The 19,598-nt window shown below is 43.0% G+C and overlaps 1 protein-coding gene across 1 annotated transcript in view; it reads right to left on the bottom strand.

Annotated features, from left to right (window-relative positions):
- CAMK1D (calcium/calmodulin dependent protein kinase ID) overlaps positions 1-19,598 on the bottom strand; it is a 412,449-nt gene that overhangs the window by 45,032 nt on the left and 347,819 nt on the right. Inside the window, exon 6 of the mRNA XM_075017909.1 lies at positions 6,507-6,582. Coding sequence (XP_074874010.1) covers positions 6,507-6,582 — 76 coding nt within the window. The remainder of the gene's footprint in view (positions 1-6,506; positions 6,583-19,598) is intronic.

The following is a 19,598-nucleotide window of genomic DNA, read 5'->3' on the forward strand; positions in this document are numbered from 1 at the left end:
TCCCCATAATTCCCATCTTTTTAGATGCAGCAACGGTGGCATGTTAAGCAGAGGTAAGTAAGCTCTGGGAAATGTCTTCTGTTCTGCACAGAAATTACTTTGAATCTCGCTCCTCAACACGTATGGAACGAACACCCTGCTTTGTTAAGCAGGTATTGGCTTCATCCGCTGGAACCTTTCAGCCAGTCCATATAGAGTAGTGGTCTCTGCCTAGTTCAGAGTCATTTTGGACCCATGAGCACATAATGCAAGTACAAAGTTAGAGGTAGTCACTCATTTCAGGTAACTATCATCATAGCTGGAGATCCCAAACTGATTCCTCTCTCTTCATCCCCCTGAGGCATGAATTCTGTGCCCATCTATGTGGTATCAGAGACCCTGAAGGGTTGTGTGGGAGGGAATCCCATTTTCCTTTTCAATAAACATATGCCATTGGCTAAGTCAGCAGCAAAAGAGCCTTTGGTTGCATGTGCCATGCCTGAATGGAACTGATGACATGGATAGAATGTGGACTAATTTTATTTCTGCATAACCTGGAAGCACTAGCTAGTTCTGCTTGTGTGTAGCTGTATAAACCATAACTATTTATATGGTGAAAACCCTCACTGAATTGTAACTGGGAAAGAGAAACTAATGATGGCCAAGCCTGAGGGTGGGGGAAAAATAAGGCTTTTCTCTACCATCTAGCTTCTGAGCCAGGCTGAAGGATAGGCAGGACCTATCCTTCCACGCATGCTTAGGATAGCCAGGACCAAGTACCTGATTTAGAAATGGACAGCTGAACCTTGCTAGATTGTCCCTCCAGTGGCAAAGACTCAAAGCTTCAGGAAAGCACATGAGGAGGAATACTTCACTCAGCAATGAGCCCCATATTTGCAGCTGTAAAAGGGCAGGTTTTGAGGGCACTGAAGGCATATTAATGAGCCAAGGGGTCCCCTGTGATCCCACAATTATTTTATATATGTCCATCCTGCCCCAGACTAGCCCTGATCCTTCAGTGTTACTGAGACTGCAAAAGGTAGGATTTGGCTTTAAAGATTGAGCAGTGCCAATGGTTTTGATTATCACTACAGAATTCTTTTGCCTCCTTGCAGTGTTAAAAAATGCTTGGAGGAAAACCCAGCACTTGGTGATGTTTTCAGATCAGACCATTGCCGACATTCAAGGAGAACAGCAAGAGTCAGAAATCTGACATTACTCAGGACTTTCTTGTTGTTGAAGATAAAAACATGCAATATACTTTTTTTTAAAAAAAAAAGTAAACCACCATTTGAGCGGCACTGAGGAAATCACATCATAAAATTTATATTCAGGAGTAAAATAAAATGCAGTTGATAGACAAACAACATGCACTATGTAGCAACGGATAATGCAGCAATTTAATGGATAATGCAGCAGTTAAATGGTGTATAGACAAAAATAGCTGTGCTGCATTATCCAAAAGTTAGTCATGTTGACAAACCATCAGATGTTTCCACAAAGGGAAAAGGAACAAAGTAGGAACAATTTGAGGCTCTGGCATTCCAGATGCTTTTTGCTGCAGACTTGTTTGACTGTGACATTTGACTAAAATGAAAAAAATATCACTGGAAATATAAGCATCATCAGGTTGATTTTGGCTTCTGCTACGCATTGTAGCAACGGTATTATTTGTTCCCTGCTTCAGTGGATAAAGAGAACAAGCTTGTTTCATTAGTTGTGCTCTATCTGGACTATCAGAGCCAGCCTACTGCAACAGCATAAACAAATTTCGAGGAACCACACATGGTACAATTTCTAATTGATATAAAGATTCTAATGCTGCAGACAACATACACAATTATCATCAAATTCACATACACCTACAGGGAGCTGCACCCAGAATTCTGACATTTATAATTCAGCATTGATCACTTGAGCAGAAGGGAATGTTCCATAGAAAACACAAGCAGCGGGTCCCTTTGATTCCCTGTACACCAGTGATGGGCAACCAGGCTAGAAGTGGGCCACATGAGTGGCCCTCCTTCAATCCACTGGACTGCAGGACTGTTGCAACCAAAACAGTCTCTTGGGATAGGATAGTTTTGCAAACTGTGCTTGTGTACCTTTAATTTACTGGGTATGCAGATTGAACCATAGCAGTGCTCTAACTGGACGCAGAGAGAGTGCACAGCTCTCACACTCAATGTTGTGTGCAATCAGTGCACAACATACTGCATGTGTCCTTGCTTTATATGCGTGTCACTTCAGTAATATCGGTGGGGAAAAACCTATGTGGATGGAAACCTGCGGAATCTGGCAATCCTGTGTTTGGGCAGAACCCTGATTGGCCACAGGTTGCCCACCACTGCTGTACACCCATTGCTAGAGGTTGATCTCATAAATCCATGCACACACAGAAGGTTTCAGCAGGTACCCATTGATTACCAAGCACTGTTATAGGCACATTTACCGAGACAGTGGGAATGTACCACTGCATCACCATGTCCCTGTGCCCAGACTCTTTTCAGATTGACTCCCATATCCTTTCACTTTCTGATGACGACAAAGAAAGGATGACCACTGAGCTGACAAACCCCTTGTAATGGACCATCCTGCCCCATGCTTTATGGAAAATGGGTTGTGATATAAATATGCATAAGTCAGAGATGCTTTCATCAAAGTGCCTTTTGTAACCTATCATTTTAATGTCATAGCCTGCTGAATCTGTACATCATATTTTTGTGCATGTATCATTCTTACACAGGAAGTTGGAAATATGGAACGTATGTCTGTTTATAATTTTAAAGGTGGTCATGACAGACATTTCTGGTGTGCCGGAGAACAATCCAAATGACTGGGTTATCTGCCCTAATAACTGTGCAATTAGCTTAACGACTTGTAAATGGCTTTATTTGTCCTGTAGGTCTTGGAAAGTGTTGGTCTAGAATAGGAGCGAGCAATAATTTTTGCAGAGGGGCCATTCCATGAATTTTGGTACAGACCATGGGGTGGCTCTGGGCCCCCAGATGGGGCAGGGCCTTGGGACGAAGAGCTGGGGCTGAAGGCTACATAAAGAGATGTTCTGAAAACGAAAGAAGAAACACTTTGTGTGTGAGAGACAGCCTCTGTGACGCAGATTGAGTGTGTGTTGCCATGTATATGTGACAGTGAATATATGTGTGGCACAGAGCGGGTATGTGTGACAGACATAGTGTATGCGCTGGCTGTTGCTGGGCAAGTTGCTAAGAGAAACCACCTTCTGTCTCATTAACAGAAATCTGCTCTTCCCTGTTGTCTCCTCCCTCCCCTGCTCTGCACTCCTGAGTCACTTACCATCCATGCTTCAGACTGGAGCAGAACAGTGTGCCTCCCTCTCCCCAGTCCCTGCTCTTCAGAAATGGGGCGCAGGAGAACACCTTGACTTCAGCACTGCCCTCTCCCCTCCACCCCCTCCTCCTCTGCATGGTTAGCAGAAGAATCCTAAGAGCAGCTCGGCGGCAGACAGAGCAAGGTGGGGAAGGAGCATCTGTAAACATGCTGCTGGCTGTAAGTATACACGCTCGGCTAATCAGCTGGGTAAGACGGAGAGAAATGCTTGGCAGGCCAGATCTAGCCCCTGTGCTCATTTTGCCCACCCCTGGTCTAGAAAGACATGTGACTATACCACCTGGTACAGGCTTCCATTTTGGAATTCAGATTTTTTCCACTGGGGGAATGTTAAAACAAAGGAGTCCCACCTGGGGGAAAGCCTATTTAAGCAGCTGGAATCTCTCAGCTCTTTTGTGTTCACCCTGAGAGAGAGAGAGAGAAACAGAGAGAGAGAGAGAGAGAGAAAACTTTACAGTAAATAGAAGACCCAACTCAGGGTAAGATCATTCCTGACTTGAAGCTTCCACCTGATATGAGAACAGCTATTTAGGGTAAGAACTCGCAAGTAACTAGATTCTAAGTGGAACAGAACTAGCTATGTGTTTTCTTTCAATTTGGTAACACGCTTTGATCTGCCTATTTTTACTAATAACAACTTAAATCCTACTATTTTGCTTAATAAAAACTCTTCTATTTATAATCAAGCACAGAGTAAATGTTTATTCTCTGGGAGGGCTACCACTGTGCCTATCTCCCTTTCATTGATAAAGGGGGCTTACCTAATAAACTCTCCCTGTGCTAATCATTTGCACAGGGACAGACAGTCTTATTTGAGGGTCTGATCCCTTCTGGAGGCTGATTTCCTGGGTGCTGTAGCCCTTGCTTCTTAGAGCTGTGGTTAATCAGTGTCTGCTTTGCTTTACAGTAACTCCAACTCTGTGCTTTAGCTGGGGGAGCCCAGAGGACCTGGCTCAGCAGGCCATGCTGGTGGGAGGTCCCAAAGAGCAAGAAGGTGGAAGTCAGTGACATGATCCTCACATTGGGCAACATCCCAAGGGGTCACCTGTGATCACTCTCTATCACGCTTCTCTCCATTTCAAATGCTGACGGTGCCAGCAGAACCTTTAGGCACTTCTGCACTTCTTCACAGGAAAGCTCTTTGTTATTGACATCACAATATAATCTGCATAAAGTGTTGCATGTACTGGAATCATCCTTCTTTGCTGGGGGAGATGCTGGGTATCCATCACAGTACCCAAGCAGGTGCAGCATCACAGATATGATGGGCTAAATTCTCATTGGGCTTACCACCTATGTAACACCATTATGGTTAGTAGATTTACACAAGGTATAAGCAGATGCAGGATCAGGCCCAGTATACTCAACTCCTGTGTACAATAGGAACGGTTTGTATTGCTCAACAACAGTCTCTATGGTGCCATGAAGTTGCATCATTAATGGGTTCTGAAAGGCAGCAAAAACTATCCTCCACTTTGCAAAACACACAAAAGGCCTAGTCCTACAATCCTCACTGGACAACTAAACCTTACTCGAGTGTGGAGTGCCACTGGAGCCCACAAGACTACTTATGTGAGCCAGGATTTAGGTGCATGTACAGTACATGACATTCAACAAAACCAGATTATGCAAGTTTTAGCTCAGCTGCATCAAGGGGAACTGAATGTGGGAACAATTAGAGCTGGTTGGCAAATTATCTCTGGGCCCCATGAAAATTCTAATAAAAGGTTTTCATTGTTCCTGAAATTATTCACTAAAACTCCAAAAACTGAAATGTCAGTTGTGGGAAACATAATTGATTTTCAACAAAATGGAAATTTCTGTTTAGTAAAAATGTATTTTTCCATTGGAAAAATAGTTTAGATAGAAAATGTTAAGCCAGCTCTAGAGGAAGATATATAATTGTTCGTGAGCTGGGAGATAAAAGAGCACTGATACCTGTGGACTTATTCTAGATGGGTCTCTCCACTTCCATACCTTTCCCTTCTCTGTCAGCAGAGATCCCTTCTTCTCCCTCTCTGCCTGCAGAAAAGGATACATCACCTTGAAGTGTGAACAGAGGCAGGAGGACTTCCTGAGAATCCCCTGGTAGGGTACTGATGCAACTATCTGTTCTGGATGTCTGGGCAAGTGGATGTGAGTGTGCATGAGCGTGTTACACCTTTACACAGCAGTAAAACTCAAACACAATTTTATATTCAAATTCGACACACTAACATGTGGTTTGAACCGAGATTGGAATTTTCTGGGTCACTATAGGGGCTTGTTTGCATACTTGGCTTAATTTAATTCTTGGCTCCCCCCGACCCTTCTGCCCCTCTACTCTCTGATTTGCTCACCTTGGTAATTTTTTTTCTGATTTGTCCACCTTGATTACTGTTTTTGGTTCTGTGTGCTTTAAATATTGAGTCTGTTCTGGTATGGCTATGGTCTGAAGAAGTGGGTCTGTCCCATGAAAGCTCACCTAATAATTTATTTTGTTAGTCTTTAAAGTGCTACTTGACCGCTTTTTTGTTTTGACACATATGAATGATGATCATAGTAACAACATATTCTGTTAATACTACCTGCAGCTCTTAGCAGCATGAGTTTAGCTGACCATGTCACAAATCATCTTTGAAAATGAGGTATCATAACCAATCATCCCTGCAATCTTTTTCATCCCTGTGTGGATTTTTTCCATCCATGTGTGGAATAAATTTATTTTAAGGTGCACTGAGGCATGAGTCAATGTGCACCACAGTAGAAACCAAAATTCTAGCTGTGGGCACTCTGCTAATCAGCTGGGTGGCACTGGAATCTCACTGAGTGGCTGAAAAAGTGCACAGCTTACAGGAAACACTGACTGGTGAGTATGTGACAGGTCACCTTGTGCCTGATCTGCAGAGTATAGGAGGCAGTTACAGAACCACCTAGAGAGACTTAGTTTGTCAGCTAAGCTGTATCTGCTCTCTAGCTTTTCGCTATGGAGGCCTGTGATTCAATTCCTGGTGTGTGAGTTAACAGGGAAGCCTTCATATCAGATGGGGGGTGGCCAGGATTCCAACTGCTCTGGGCTCAGACAGCTGGAATGAGCTTCTTTTGTTCAGAGGGTGAATATATACAGGTGAGGAGTAAGTGCTGCAGATCCTAGAGCTATACAATTAATAGATACTTACAAAATGTACGCGATTACTCCAATAGACCAACAATCCACTGCTTTGCTGTAAGGCTTTTGGGCCAGCACTTCAGGAGCTGGGGGAAAATAAAAGCCATACGGTTAAATGTAACAAGACTAAAAAAGGTACATGTTGGCATCCTGTAGAAATGCACGGTCATTCACGGTACCTAGACTCCCTTGGCCAATGTAAGAATTTAAGAACTGCTCAACTGGGTCCAACCAGAGGTTCATCTAGACCAACATCCTGTCTTCGGATGGTGGCCAATGCCAGGGTAAATTATCAGAAGAGGAAATCATCGAGCATCCACTTCCTGCTTCTGACAAACAGAGGATAGGGACACTCAAAGCATGGAGTTGCATCCTCACCCTTCCTGGCTAATAGCCATTGATGGACCTATCCTCCATGAACTTGTTTAATCCTTTTTTTGGCCTTCACAACACCCCTTGGCCCAATTCTATGCAACGCCAAGTATTTATATTTGGAGGTGAGGCTACCTTGACCTGTTCCCTACTTCACACACCCAGGCCTCCTCTCAACAGGCCAAATCAGAAAGTTTTAAAGAGCATTCATTGAAAGAAAACCATGAATCCGAATGCTGAGTTAGCTCATCATCTTCCAACAGAGAAAAAGAGAACTGAAAAGAAAACAAGTACATGAAAAAGTATAAAAGACAGTCAGGCCATAGGACCTTCAGCTTCTTGTCAAAAGAACTATTGGTAATGTGAAGAAAAAACAAGACGGTATTGCACAATTACTCAAATGAACATTTACAAGTTGGCAGCTCTGCAGCATTGTGTTATCAAATGGAAGATTTCAGGAAGCAACTGAAATTGAGGGCCATGTGTCACTGAGCTGATAAGCTAAGTCGCCAGGAGCGGGATGAGAGCTAGACAGCTGTCACCGTACCTCCTACAACCTGACTAATGAAGCATTGCAATTGTCAGAGTCAGAGGGAGCCACTTGCCCTTCTGTCTCATGGAGCAGAGACCACAATAACTGAGAGAAACTAAAAGAGCCAGGAATTAGAGCTAGGGGTGCACACACACACACAAAAGAATGGAGCCTCACTTGCATATATAACTGTTAGCTACTGTATCTCACGTTCCCGAGGAAGATGGAGTTTGAACTTTTATTCCAATGCTTGTGTCTTTTTTTTTAAATCACTGAAACTTAAAAAGACACATTTATTACCAGAAAGTCTGGAGCATTATGTCTGTGCTGACAGCTTTCATTTGCAAATGCTTTACACTGAATTTTAAACCCCATGACCTTAATCTCTTTCATGTAAAGAAGCTTTTGAATTTTCAAAGCAAAATGCCCATAGCAATGCAAAAATCATTGCTCATGATATTTATAAAGATGACCTGCTGCGCCAGGTTTAAAAGCACAGGGTTTTTCATGAGTACTTAGGAGTTTAAGGGCCAGGTTCTGCAAAAGCCATTCATGTTGAGTAGTACTTTACGCTGCAGGTAATCCTACTGAAGACAATGGGGCTACTCCAGGAGAAAGAGGCCACTTAATATGGGCAAGCATATCACACTCTGGCCCTTGCAGTACACAATGCAGTATACTATGTGCCCAGATACACGTTTCCTGCTGCAGAGTACTAACAATCCAAGTAAGACAAGGCAAAGGAGCCCAGGGAAAAATTTCTGGCGGACTGAAAGCTATTAATGAGAAGTGCTTGGTGGAGTGTTCCCAAGGAGGGATTAAGGGGCATTTCATTTCACAGAGGAGAACACTATGCCCAGACAGGTTAATGGACTTGATCAATGGCTAAAGTCAGAGGCAGTTTCAGAGCTAACATTAGCATCCTGTGCACTGAGAAATATGCCTCAATTTTTATGAGAGTGGAACAGATGAACAATGGACTTGCTCCTCCTGCTATTGAAGTTGGTTAAGAAGGAGCCATTGATTTTAATGGGAGCAGGCTCTGGATCATGTTGATAATAATATCAAAAGTCATTTCTGGCACTAATCCTGCAATTGGCTCTGCCTGGTTTTTACCTATATCATTCCTTTGCAGGACTGGGACCAAAATCCTTATCTTAGTTTGCACTACTCACACCTCACAAAAGCTTGTGAAGTATAATACTTCCTGTTTTAGGCTCTTCTCCAGACTGGGGACCCAATCTGGCTACAGCCTCCTGCACCAAGATGTTTAGCACATCCCAAGATCATGCTCTAGGTGAGTATGACAGCAATACTCTGCCTGCATCTTTTGCAGGATGGTGGTTTGTAAAGTAGAAGAACAGGAAGTTTTCTCAGTGCTTAAGCAGAGTGGCAATATGTTTTTGTTTCAAAGGGCAATAACTCGGTAAATAAGGCGGAGGCATGTGAAGACAACAAGAAGGGCAGCTCAGTCTGTGTTTGACACACATCAACTGGACTTCCACACACGCATCTGAGGACAGGATTTGTGATAACAACAGTGGAGGACACATATTTTGTCTATGGCTCTTATTTGGCCTACACACCTACACTGTCTGAAATGTGTTTGTCTTCACAGCACCCCATAAACAAAGAACTGAAGAACAGAGACACTAAGTGACTAGACCAAGTCACACAGGAAGGCCATGCCAGGACTAGGAATTAAATCCAGGTCTTCCAAGGCCCAGGCTAGTGCCTCACCTACTCGACCAACCTTCTTCCCTTGGCCAGATCAGATGAAAAGGAGCGGTCATATTCGCCACTCAACAGCTAAGAACATGCTAGTAAGCTCCCCACAATGCAGTAACTGAATGCTTAAGAATAGCAGCAGTTCATGTTCTTGCAAAGAGCTTACCACATGAGATTTCAGGCTGGCTGAGCATGCTGTACAAAGGTAGTTATCAGAGTGTGTTGACAGGACACTTCCAGCTCCTCTTGCTGCTATGAAGAATGAGCGTGGCCCTATTTGCTCACATAACTGTATACCCTGTTGGCAGTTTTTTACATCCCACAAGAACAAAGTATAATGTTGTTTTTCTTGTTCCACACAATTTCATGTAAACTGACAGGAAATTACACATTTGTACATGTGGGGTAGGTTGTGTTGATATCCAGAGAAGAGTGAAAAACAGGGAAAAAAATTAAAAAATCTAAATATTTATAGGTTCATTATGCACCCTGGTCACACATTAAGTCTGGGGCAGAGCAAGGAACTGAAGCCAGGACTTTCAATTTCCCTTCATTAGAGCACACTGCACAGTAAGTTAGACTAGCGTAAGTACGGTACATGTCAGGGTTAGGAGTTCAACTTCTAGCTGTTTCAGAATAGCTACACCAGCTCAGTTTTCCTAAAGCAGGGAAAACAAAGGTGTGTTATGATACACTTCTGCACCCAGAAAGATAATGGAGCAAATAATTAAGCAATCAATTTGCAAACACCTAGAAGATAATAAAGCGATAAGTAACAGTCAGCATGGATTTGTCAAGAACAAATCATGTCAAATCAACCTCACAGATTCCTTTGGCAAGGTAGCGAGCCCTGTGAATAAGGAGAAGTGGTAGATGTGGTATATCTTGACTTTAGTAAGGCTTTTGATACTGCCCCACATGATTGTGTCAAAGAAACAAAGGAAATAAAACTTAGATGGAGCTACTATAAGGTGGGTACATAACTGGTAGGAAAACCATTCCAAGAAAGTAGTTATTAGGGGTTTGCAGTCAAGCTGGAAAAGCATACTGAGCAGGGTCCCTCAGGGATCAATTTTGATTCTGTTCAATATCTTCATCAGTGATTTAGATAATGGCACAGAGAGTACACTTCTGAAATATGCAGGTAATACTAAGCTTTGAGAGGGGCTGTGAATGTTTTGGAGGTAAGGGCCACAATTCAAAATGATCTGGAGTAACTAGAGAAATGGTCTGAAATAATTACAGAAACAGATCTGGGGTCATAGTAGATCACCAGCCAAATATGAGTCAACAGTCTACCCAACAGCACAAAACAAAAGAAGAAGAAAGAGAAGAAGAAGAAGAAAAAGAAGAAACATGGTTATGGGACTTACTAGCAAGGACAGGATTTGACAAGTCTTTCATTCTCCTTCACATTGATTAGGCCTCAGGTGGAGTACTGTGTTCAATTCTGGGCACCTCATTTCAGGAAACAAGTGGACAAATTGGAAAAAGTCCAGAGATGAGCATCAAAAATTATTAAAGAACTAGAAAATATGACCTGTGGTGGAAGACTGGGAAAAAAGGGGTTTGTTTAGTCTGAAAAGTGAAATCTAAGAGGGGACACAATGATGGTTTTCAAATACAGAACAGGCTGTTACAAAGCAGTGGGAGAAAAATTGTTCTCCTTCACCTCTATTGATAGGACTGTAGCAATGAACTTAAACTGCTCCACGGGCAATTTAGGTTGGACATGAGGAAAAACTTACCAAATGTCGAGGTGGTCAAGCATTGGAATAAATTGCCTTGGGAAGCTGTACAATTTCCATCATTGGAGATTTTTTAAAAGATTAGACAAACACCTGTTACGGATGGTCTAGGTCAGGCGTGTCCAACCCGCGACCCGCGGGCTGCATGCGGCCCTGGACAGCTAATAACATGGCCCCACAAGATCGTAAACTTTTAACATTATTATGTGATTTATATACATTAACTATATTATATATTTTATATGGGGCCCAAGACAATTCCTCTTCACTCAGTGCGGCCCAGGCAAGCCAAAAGGTTGGACACCCATGATCTAGGTAATACTTAGTCCTGCCTTGAATGCAGAGGAGTAGACTAGAGGTCCTCTTGTGGTCCCTTCCAATCCTACTCTTCTACAATTCTAAACAGTCTACAAATACAGGAGAGGTGTGAACTCCTAGTGGGGAGAGGAAATGTTTACCATGATACACAGGGAGTGGTACAACAAAGATTTATGGGATAAGAGGGAAAGCCTGCACTGACTAGCAAGAAATACATCCTGGCGGTGGATGCAGTAGGCAGTGAAATCAGTTTCCTCAGCAAAGGGAACTGGCATAACCTCCACTGCTTGGGATTTTTAAAGCCACTAACACTACAAAGTGCACTGCCAGCACTGAAACTCAACTGGCAGACAGATGCACTGGGTGTACTAAAGTAAATACAGCCCTTATCTCTGCAGCCATGAAGAGCCTCAGTGTAACAGATCTAGTATGATTATGTGGTACAAGAAAGGTATCTGGATTACAAGCGATGATGAAGGGAGGAGGGCAGGGCGGAGGAGGGCACTGGTTTGCCTAGGGAGTCAGGGCTGGAAAACATGTTCAAGAACATGTTCATGAATCCTCCTTCATGGTAGGGATTCAAGACTGCTTCAACCACAACAACCAAGCAGCATTTCCAGAGAAGCTCTGCAGTGGCTCAACAGATTCATGAGGAGGAGGCCTCCTTCTTCCACTATAGATTCCTCCCAGCATTCAGGTGATCTGCTTGACCTGGAAGATGACCCTTAGAGTGGATTACTGAACAGAACAGTATTTATAAAGAATGACATCAGTCTACAGTATAGGAAAGGAGTGAATTCCATGCAGGGAGAGGAAATATTTACTGTGGTACACAAGGAGAGGTGTAATTCATATTTAAGGGATGGTTCTTTCCAGTGAGCGGTTCCTTCCTATCTGTCTTTACAAAGAAAGCTTGAAGTGGCCAAGCTGATATTTACACAACTTCAGCCATGACAACATAGAAACCACCTCTATTTTATGTACTTTAATGCAACAGGGATGATGAAACATTACCCTGAGACTGGCTACAGTCCCCAATTAATCTCTGACAAGTGCGGGAATCTCACTTGATTTTTACTTTGTTACTTACGTTACTGCCTAAACAACTTTCCTTGTGTTCTTACTTACTAATGAGGATATTCCAAGAGACTTACTTGTATTTTCCACCATTTGGCTCAAAGTGATACCAAATACCTCAAAAGCAAACATGGTGATCTATTATTGACTTTCGTGCCTTGGCATGTTGTGCTATATAAGGCTAAAATAAAATTACAACTTCAACATAAGCTGAGATCTTTGCTGGATTTCTGGCAAAGCAGAAATGTGGTGAAATGGCCTTTCAGGAATGCAAGATAAAGACCAAAATGAAGGGGGAAAAAAACCCACATACCAAGGGTCCACTCCAACTCCCACTAAAGGAAATTTTCCATGGACTTCAGGAGGATCTGGGTTGGACCATAAAGTACGAAGGTTACACTGAGGTGGGATTAATGTATTGGAGAGAATTGTGTGGAACTTCAGTTACATCTGCAGCATTCCTGGTGTGTCTAATTTCCAGCTATAAAAGGAGATAACACCAGGTCTCTATGGCTATGTCTTAAACAGGCAGCCTTTGTCGACAGCAGTCACTGTCGACAGAGAAACTTCATCAGTACCTCTGTCAACAGATTGCGTCTACACATAAAAGCAGATCGAAAGAGCAAGCCACTCTGTTGACAGAGAGCAACCAGACTGCCCTGCCCTCTCTTGACAGAACAGATGACTGGAAGCTCTGCAAACAGAGCTGCCTGGGGAACTGGAAGCCCTCTCTGTTGACAGAACTTTCTACATGGGCACACTGTCGACAAAACACTGTTGACAGCGGCGCTATTTCTGTTCGGGAACAGGGATAACTCTGCCAACTGAACAGCTGAGTTTTGTCAACAAACTCTCGATAGATTGCTTTAGCCCTGTAGACGCTCGGCAAGTTTTGTTGACAAAAGGGCTGTTCTGTCAACAGACGCTGCCCATGTAGACACGGCTTATGAGCTGTGGCTCTATAATGAGGCATAACTGAAAAATATTGCCTGGGTCAGCCTGGAAGGTCTTAAATAAAATATTCAAATGTGTTTAAGTGTCTTAGAGAAAGTACTTAAGTTCCATTTTCAAAAGTGATTTAGGCAGGTAGGTGTTTAAATCTCATTGGAAGTCAACAGGATTTGGGTTCTGAAGTCACTTTTGAAAACAGGTCTTTGGTTTGGCTGAGGTTTTCAAAAGGGGCTAGTGATTTTGGATGCCCCAACTGTTGGGTGCCCAACCTGAGATGCCTTAATGAGGCGTGATTTCCAGAAAGACTGGAGTAGCCCACTTCTCAAAAATCCGGCCTGTTTGAGTTGTCTCAAACCAAAAATTAAGATGCCTAAAATTTCTAGTCCCTTTTAAACTTCTTACCCTTTGTTTCATAAGTAAATTAGACTTGGTCTATACTACAGAATTAGGTCAAGGTAAGGCAGCGTATGTCAACCTAACTTTGCCAGTGTCTACACGACAGTTTTGTTCACACTGATGTACGTGTCCTACTACACTGACATAACACCACCTCCATGAGAGGCATAGGGTTTATGTCAGTGTAGCTGTCTGATGCAATGTTCTTTACATTGGTTGACTTGTCAATGTCTGGCTCTGCTGATAAAAATGGTGGCTCACAACTCCCCAGCTGGGCTGATGCCCGGTCTGTACTCCACGCCAGGCTACCAACCAGGCTCCCAGGTTGGGCTGTCACCTGGCTCCCTGCTGACCCTACTTCCCCTAGGGTTCTAGCTCCATGCTTCCCTCTGAGCCCAGATGCACTGAGGCTCCCACCTAAACGCCCAGCTGCCCCTATTGGTTCCCCTCTCCCTGCAGGAAACATGGCAGACAACCAGACTCCGGGTGTGGATCTGCCTGCCAGAGGTGAGAAGCCCTAAGTGCCCCACCCCCACACCGCATTTGCTCTCAGCTGGGCTCCTGGTATGGAGCTGCGTGGACGAAAGCCCTGGGTGTTAGCTGCCCCCATTGCCTCTTTAAGTGGCAATGGGGGCAGCTTCTGGAAGTGGAAGTGGAAGTGCTTCTGGGGAGGATATGCACCAGCAATCAAAGAGGGGTAGTGAGGACATCTCCCACCACAATAATTACTGCACTGGCTGTACATCAATCTAACATAGGTCACCTCAAGACTAGATATCCTCTTGGAGACTTTTAAAAATTTTACTCCTTCTCTGGACTAGAAGAAAAATGTGGCTTTTTAAACATTATTTTAGCTATATCCACTTGAAATGCTACTTAGCTATCAGCATTTCATGCCTCTGTAACTGCACTAAGAATGCCAAAAGGACTACACATTGAACCTCTCTAATCCGGCACCCTCTGGACCTGACCAGTGCAAAACAAGAGAATTCGCTGGACCACGGAAAGTCAATATTGCCTAGAAGCATCACCAACACTCCCAAAGCTCACTGGGCTCTTAGAAGACATTTAGAGGCAAAATTACAGCTAAGTAACAGCACAGAACACTGTGAGCCAGGACTGATGGGTGTAAACACCCTTTATGGGATCACAGAAAACTTGGCCACGTCCATGATAAGTGCATATCCAGTTAACTAAAATCATGCCAGATTACAGATGTTGCTGGATCAGAGAATGACAGATCAGAGAATTTCAACCTGTATTTTCATGTTTAAAATTAAGAATATGCTTGAACCATTCTCTGGATTGAGGGAAGACTGCTCAGTACATTGCAGGATCGAGGCCTAAATTCACTCAGAGAAGGAAAGGCAGTAGCTTGCTTGGGACAAAATAGTGCGATTGTCATATGAACAGATTGAATTTTGAGACTCCTCCTTACATAAGAAAAAACGTAAAATTATCTCTTGGGAAAAAAGCAAAAACCTTAACTGAGTTAAACTGGGTTAAATTGTCCTAATACTCACCTTTTTACTGCAGAACCAATATCTCTGAGAACTCTCCTGAAAGAATTAAAGCTTCTCAGAACTGTTCACATTGATTTAATCTTCAGAGTTGGGATTTAAAAGCCTGGTTAATGTGCTAATGCACTACCGGTTTCAGGCACTAATCTCTCACAGTCCACTTCAGGTACATTCTAACTTGATAATGATTTACTTTTTAGAAAGAAACCAGTGATATATATTAAGAATCATAACTGTAACTGCACATTTTATTTGCTTGGCTAGTGACTGAACCACATAGATTCCAGTGCAGTGTATTAATTACCACCACTCTTTTGTAATGAAACTGAGGTTATGCCCACAATTAAAACACTACAGCAGCACAGCTGCAGCACTGAGGTTGTCCTGTGGTAGTTCTTGAGTGTAGACATTCACTACAGAGATGGGAGGAGTTCTTCTGTCACTAATTAATACACCTTCCCCAAAGATACCAACTCTTTGGGTGCTCCAGGACTGGAGCATCTATAGGGAATGATTAGTGAGTGCTGAGCACCATCCGGCAGCCAAGCTTCCCTTCTGTCTCCACCCCACCATCCCTGTGCCTCTTGTCCACTGGTGGCTCTGTTGACCAACACCTCCTCCACCTTCCCAGTCCTTCCAGAGCACCGTGAAGCTCCAGGGATGAGTGGGGACACAGCACACTCGGGAGGAAACAGGGCAAGGCCTTTGGGGAAGGGATGGAATGGGAGCAGGGCAGGGGTAGAGCATGGGCGGGAAGACCTAGATCGGGGTAGGGCCTGGAGAGGAGGGGAGGTCCAGCACTCTCCTGCTTGACAGGAAGTTGGCATCTATGTGTAACCGCAGACAGGCAGAACCAAACCTGGAACGTCTGGAGCTTAGTGCTGGAGCCTCTACAGTTTGAGCTAAAAGGCAGCTGGCTCTCAGCTGAAGCTGTATAGGAGACTCATTCTTTCTCTCCATGAGTGGTCTAAGTGCCAATACATGGGAATTACATTTTGGCAATAGTTCCAGATCTGAAAAGTGGGTCTGCCCATGAAAGCTCATCACCTAATAAATAATTTTGTTAGTCTTTAAAGTGCTACAGGATTGCTTTTTTGTTTTTTAAAAGAGAAAGTTATTTAATATCTATATCTACATGATAAGATAGGGTCTACACTGGCATGACTTTTGTGAAGGAAAACCTCACCTTCCCCATACTAAAATCTTTTGATTGGGTCAGCTCAACAATAGATAAAACAGAACCATCAGATATAATGTATTTAAATTTAAAAAGGCTTTTGGCAAAGTTCTTCACAAGTGATTATTAAAGAAACTTATTACTACGCAGACACCAGGGCAGTGGGTGCAGGATAAGGAGCTAATTAGAATAGTACCAGCACAGACCAGAAACTGGTGAAATGATGGGAAACAGAGGGTATGCATAAATTACCCATTTTCAGCATGCTAAAACGCAAGCTGTTTCACAGCTCAGTGTGTCAGATTCAAGCAGACTGCTCCCTAAAACTGCTAATCTTTCGTTAGTGACTTAAGCATCATGCCTTCCAACGTACATTGGTGTAATTTAGCTTTAAAGATCTGAAGCTGGCTGTTATAACCATGGCCCCATTCTTTGGTATAGCTCTTTCTATCAGATCTGAAAGCACTTTACAGAGGAGGTCAGCACCATTATTCCCATTTTACAGACAGAGAAACAGAGGCATGAAAGAGGAAGCAACTTGCCCAAGGTCACACAGCAGTAGAACCACAAACAGAACGCAGGTCACCTGAATTCCAGTCCCACATTCTATCCATCAGGTCACATCATTTCCTTTGATCCTTTGTTTATGCAGGGCCATTGGACTGCTGCTGAACATTCTGGTCAGACTATCACCCAGGAAAGCTGTTTGATGTAGAGAAATTGCAAAGAAAATATGCAGAAGATGTGCAATCAGGTGTAGCCCTGGTAGTGGCCTCATGGCAGGCAAAATCGCCATGACTGACAGCACATTTCAGCGTGCTTGAAGAGTGTTGTCTGGGCAACCAATGACGAAAGAGACAGTAATGAAAAGGAGCTTAGGTTCTACTAAAGAGGAAAAAAAAACCAGAAGAAAACTCTAAATGTGTTGCAAATGCAAATATATCTAGTCCTGCAAGTGTGCTGCATTGGCTCATGCCATCTGAGTCAATATCAGCCTAACCAGTGTCCTGACGCAGAGGGCTCCACAACTGGTTTTGTATTGTACAGAAGACAAGAGAAAGGGGGAAAATAAATACTGAAAGGGTAATGGCTCCTGTGAAGCAACAAAACAAAATTGGAGAGGCAGATGTGAAAATATAACTTTTAAGAAAGAATTATTCCCATGAGCTTATAAAGGTAGATACAGGCTGTGCTACCATCCAATGACTAGCTAAAAGTTTGGAGCTGGGAGTACATGTGAATTTTAATAAACTATATCAACAAAATCAGTAACTATATAACCCTTTCCATTATTTCTAAGAGTTTTTCAACATTAATGAATGAATCTTTATGCCATCCCTCTCCCAAGCTGGCTGGCTATTATCCCCATTTTATAGACAGAACAACAGAGCCATCTCCCAAAGATGCACAGGAATTCTGAGTTGAAGTCACAAATAGAATCCAAGTCTCTGGACTCTCCATCCTGAGTTTTAATCACACAATATTTATCCAAATGTAAAGTAAAGAAAGTATTTCAGGTCACTGAGGGCTCAGGTAACCTAGGAAGCCATTTGTTATTTAATCAGGAAGATGCAGGTGCCAATATGCATGATTATGGTGAACACTTCAAAAAAATGATCAGAGGTATTGGGGTAAATAGTTCAATACAGGAAGACTGTGACTTGACCTCGCAGACCCAAGACTTCTACTATCAGGAATGCGGCTACACCACAGGCAGCATCAACCACACTCCTAACAGAGGTCAGACAGTCAAGCCACCACTGTGATGATCAACTGCCTTAATCTACCAGGGAGACCTAGCCCTGTGGTAAGAAAATTCTGTTATCAGTAAGATAATGAGGGTTATGGAGTCCTCCTTCTAGGGTTGGTGGTTCAATATCCAGGAAAAGATTGATCACAACCTCCCAAGTACCGGTTAAAGTGGCAGAACTTTTGCCCATGTGATCAGCTGAGCTTTATTTCCAGAATATCAGTTCTTGTCCCCATTTGTAAATGGCAACATGAATAGGCAGCATGAGAGTATTCTCTGCCAGACTCTCTCATGTTCAGCCACTCCTCAATAAACAGAACCTTAAAACCAATGTTTCTTACAGACTTATTCTTTTTGCTCAGTGGCCCATGCAGAACCCACTGAAACATTTTAATTAACAGAGCTGAGCAGCCTACATGAAGAATTATCAAATGTGCTGCTTTAGTTCTTACACAATTCCTTTATCTAGCTTCAAAAACAAGGTCTCTGATTCAGCTTGATTAAATAAAGTAGAGTCCAGACTGTAACAGAGTGCAGGCTGTCTTATGTTTCACAAAGTAATAAGAGATATAAGACTAACATTGCTGCAGAGTGATCAAGACAAAAGAAAATCTGTTTCACTTTCCAAGGTTACCAAGATAAAATCAAGTGTTTTTTGTGCCTATAGACATAATGTGATTCCATGGACTTACACCAAGGATGAATCTGTCTCTGTGTCATGGTCTCTGCTATAGTCAGGTTTTTATACTATGTTTATCGCTATGGGAACTGAATGGTTTCTATTTCCTCCTAAATTTATGTAAATTCAGGTAACTTGGCAGTCACTAAGCAAAAATGGCAGTGCCCAAAGTCATTAAACTTCCTGTGTGGGTTTTTCAACAATTAGAAACAATGCACACAGGAGAGACTGTTAGAAACTGAGCTGGGCCATTCTTTCACTGTTATTGCAACTTGCAAGTTTAAAGGGAACAGCAGTCTTCTTGTGCTGGAAATCAGCCCTTCAACTGAGAGAACCACTAAAGAGTGCAGTTTTTGTACAGACTGAGCCCTTGCTCTGCAATCATATCAGAGCAGGTGCATTACTGTGCTCATAAAGAGCACCACTCATGTCACTAGAACTTTGCCTGGGATACAACAGCACACTCATCTGGGCCTGATTTCAGGATCAGTGTCTTGATCTATATTCATTTTAACACTGTAAGATGCCAGATTAAAATGGAGAAAAAAAGTCTCTTGCTACTCTCCATGCATAAGATTCAGAGACAAAAGAACATTTGGCATAAGCCTGTGCAACACAATTATAAGACATCGTGGCTGCGTCTACACGTGCCGCCTACTTCGAAGTAGCGGTGCCACCTTCGAAATAGAGCCCGTCACAGCTACACATGTTGGGCGCGATTTTGAAGTTAACATCGACGTTAGACGGCGAGACGGCGAAGTCGCTAACCCCATAAGGGGATGGGAATAGTGCCCTACTTTGATGTTCAACATCGAAGTAGGGAACGTGTAGTTGTTGCGTGTCCCGCAACATCG

The sequence above is a fragment of the Carettochelys insculpta genome, chromosome 1, assembly GCF_033958435.1.
Source record: "Carettochelys insculpta isolate YL-2023 chromosome 1, ASM3395843v1, whole genome shotgun sequence".
Taxonomy (NCBI): Eukaryota; Metazoa; Chordata; order Testudines; family Carettochelyidae; genus Carettochelys; species Carettochelys insculpta.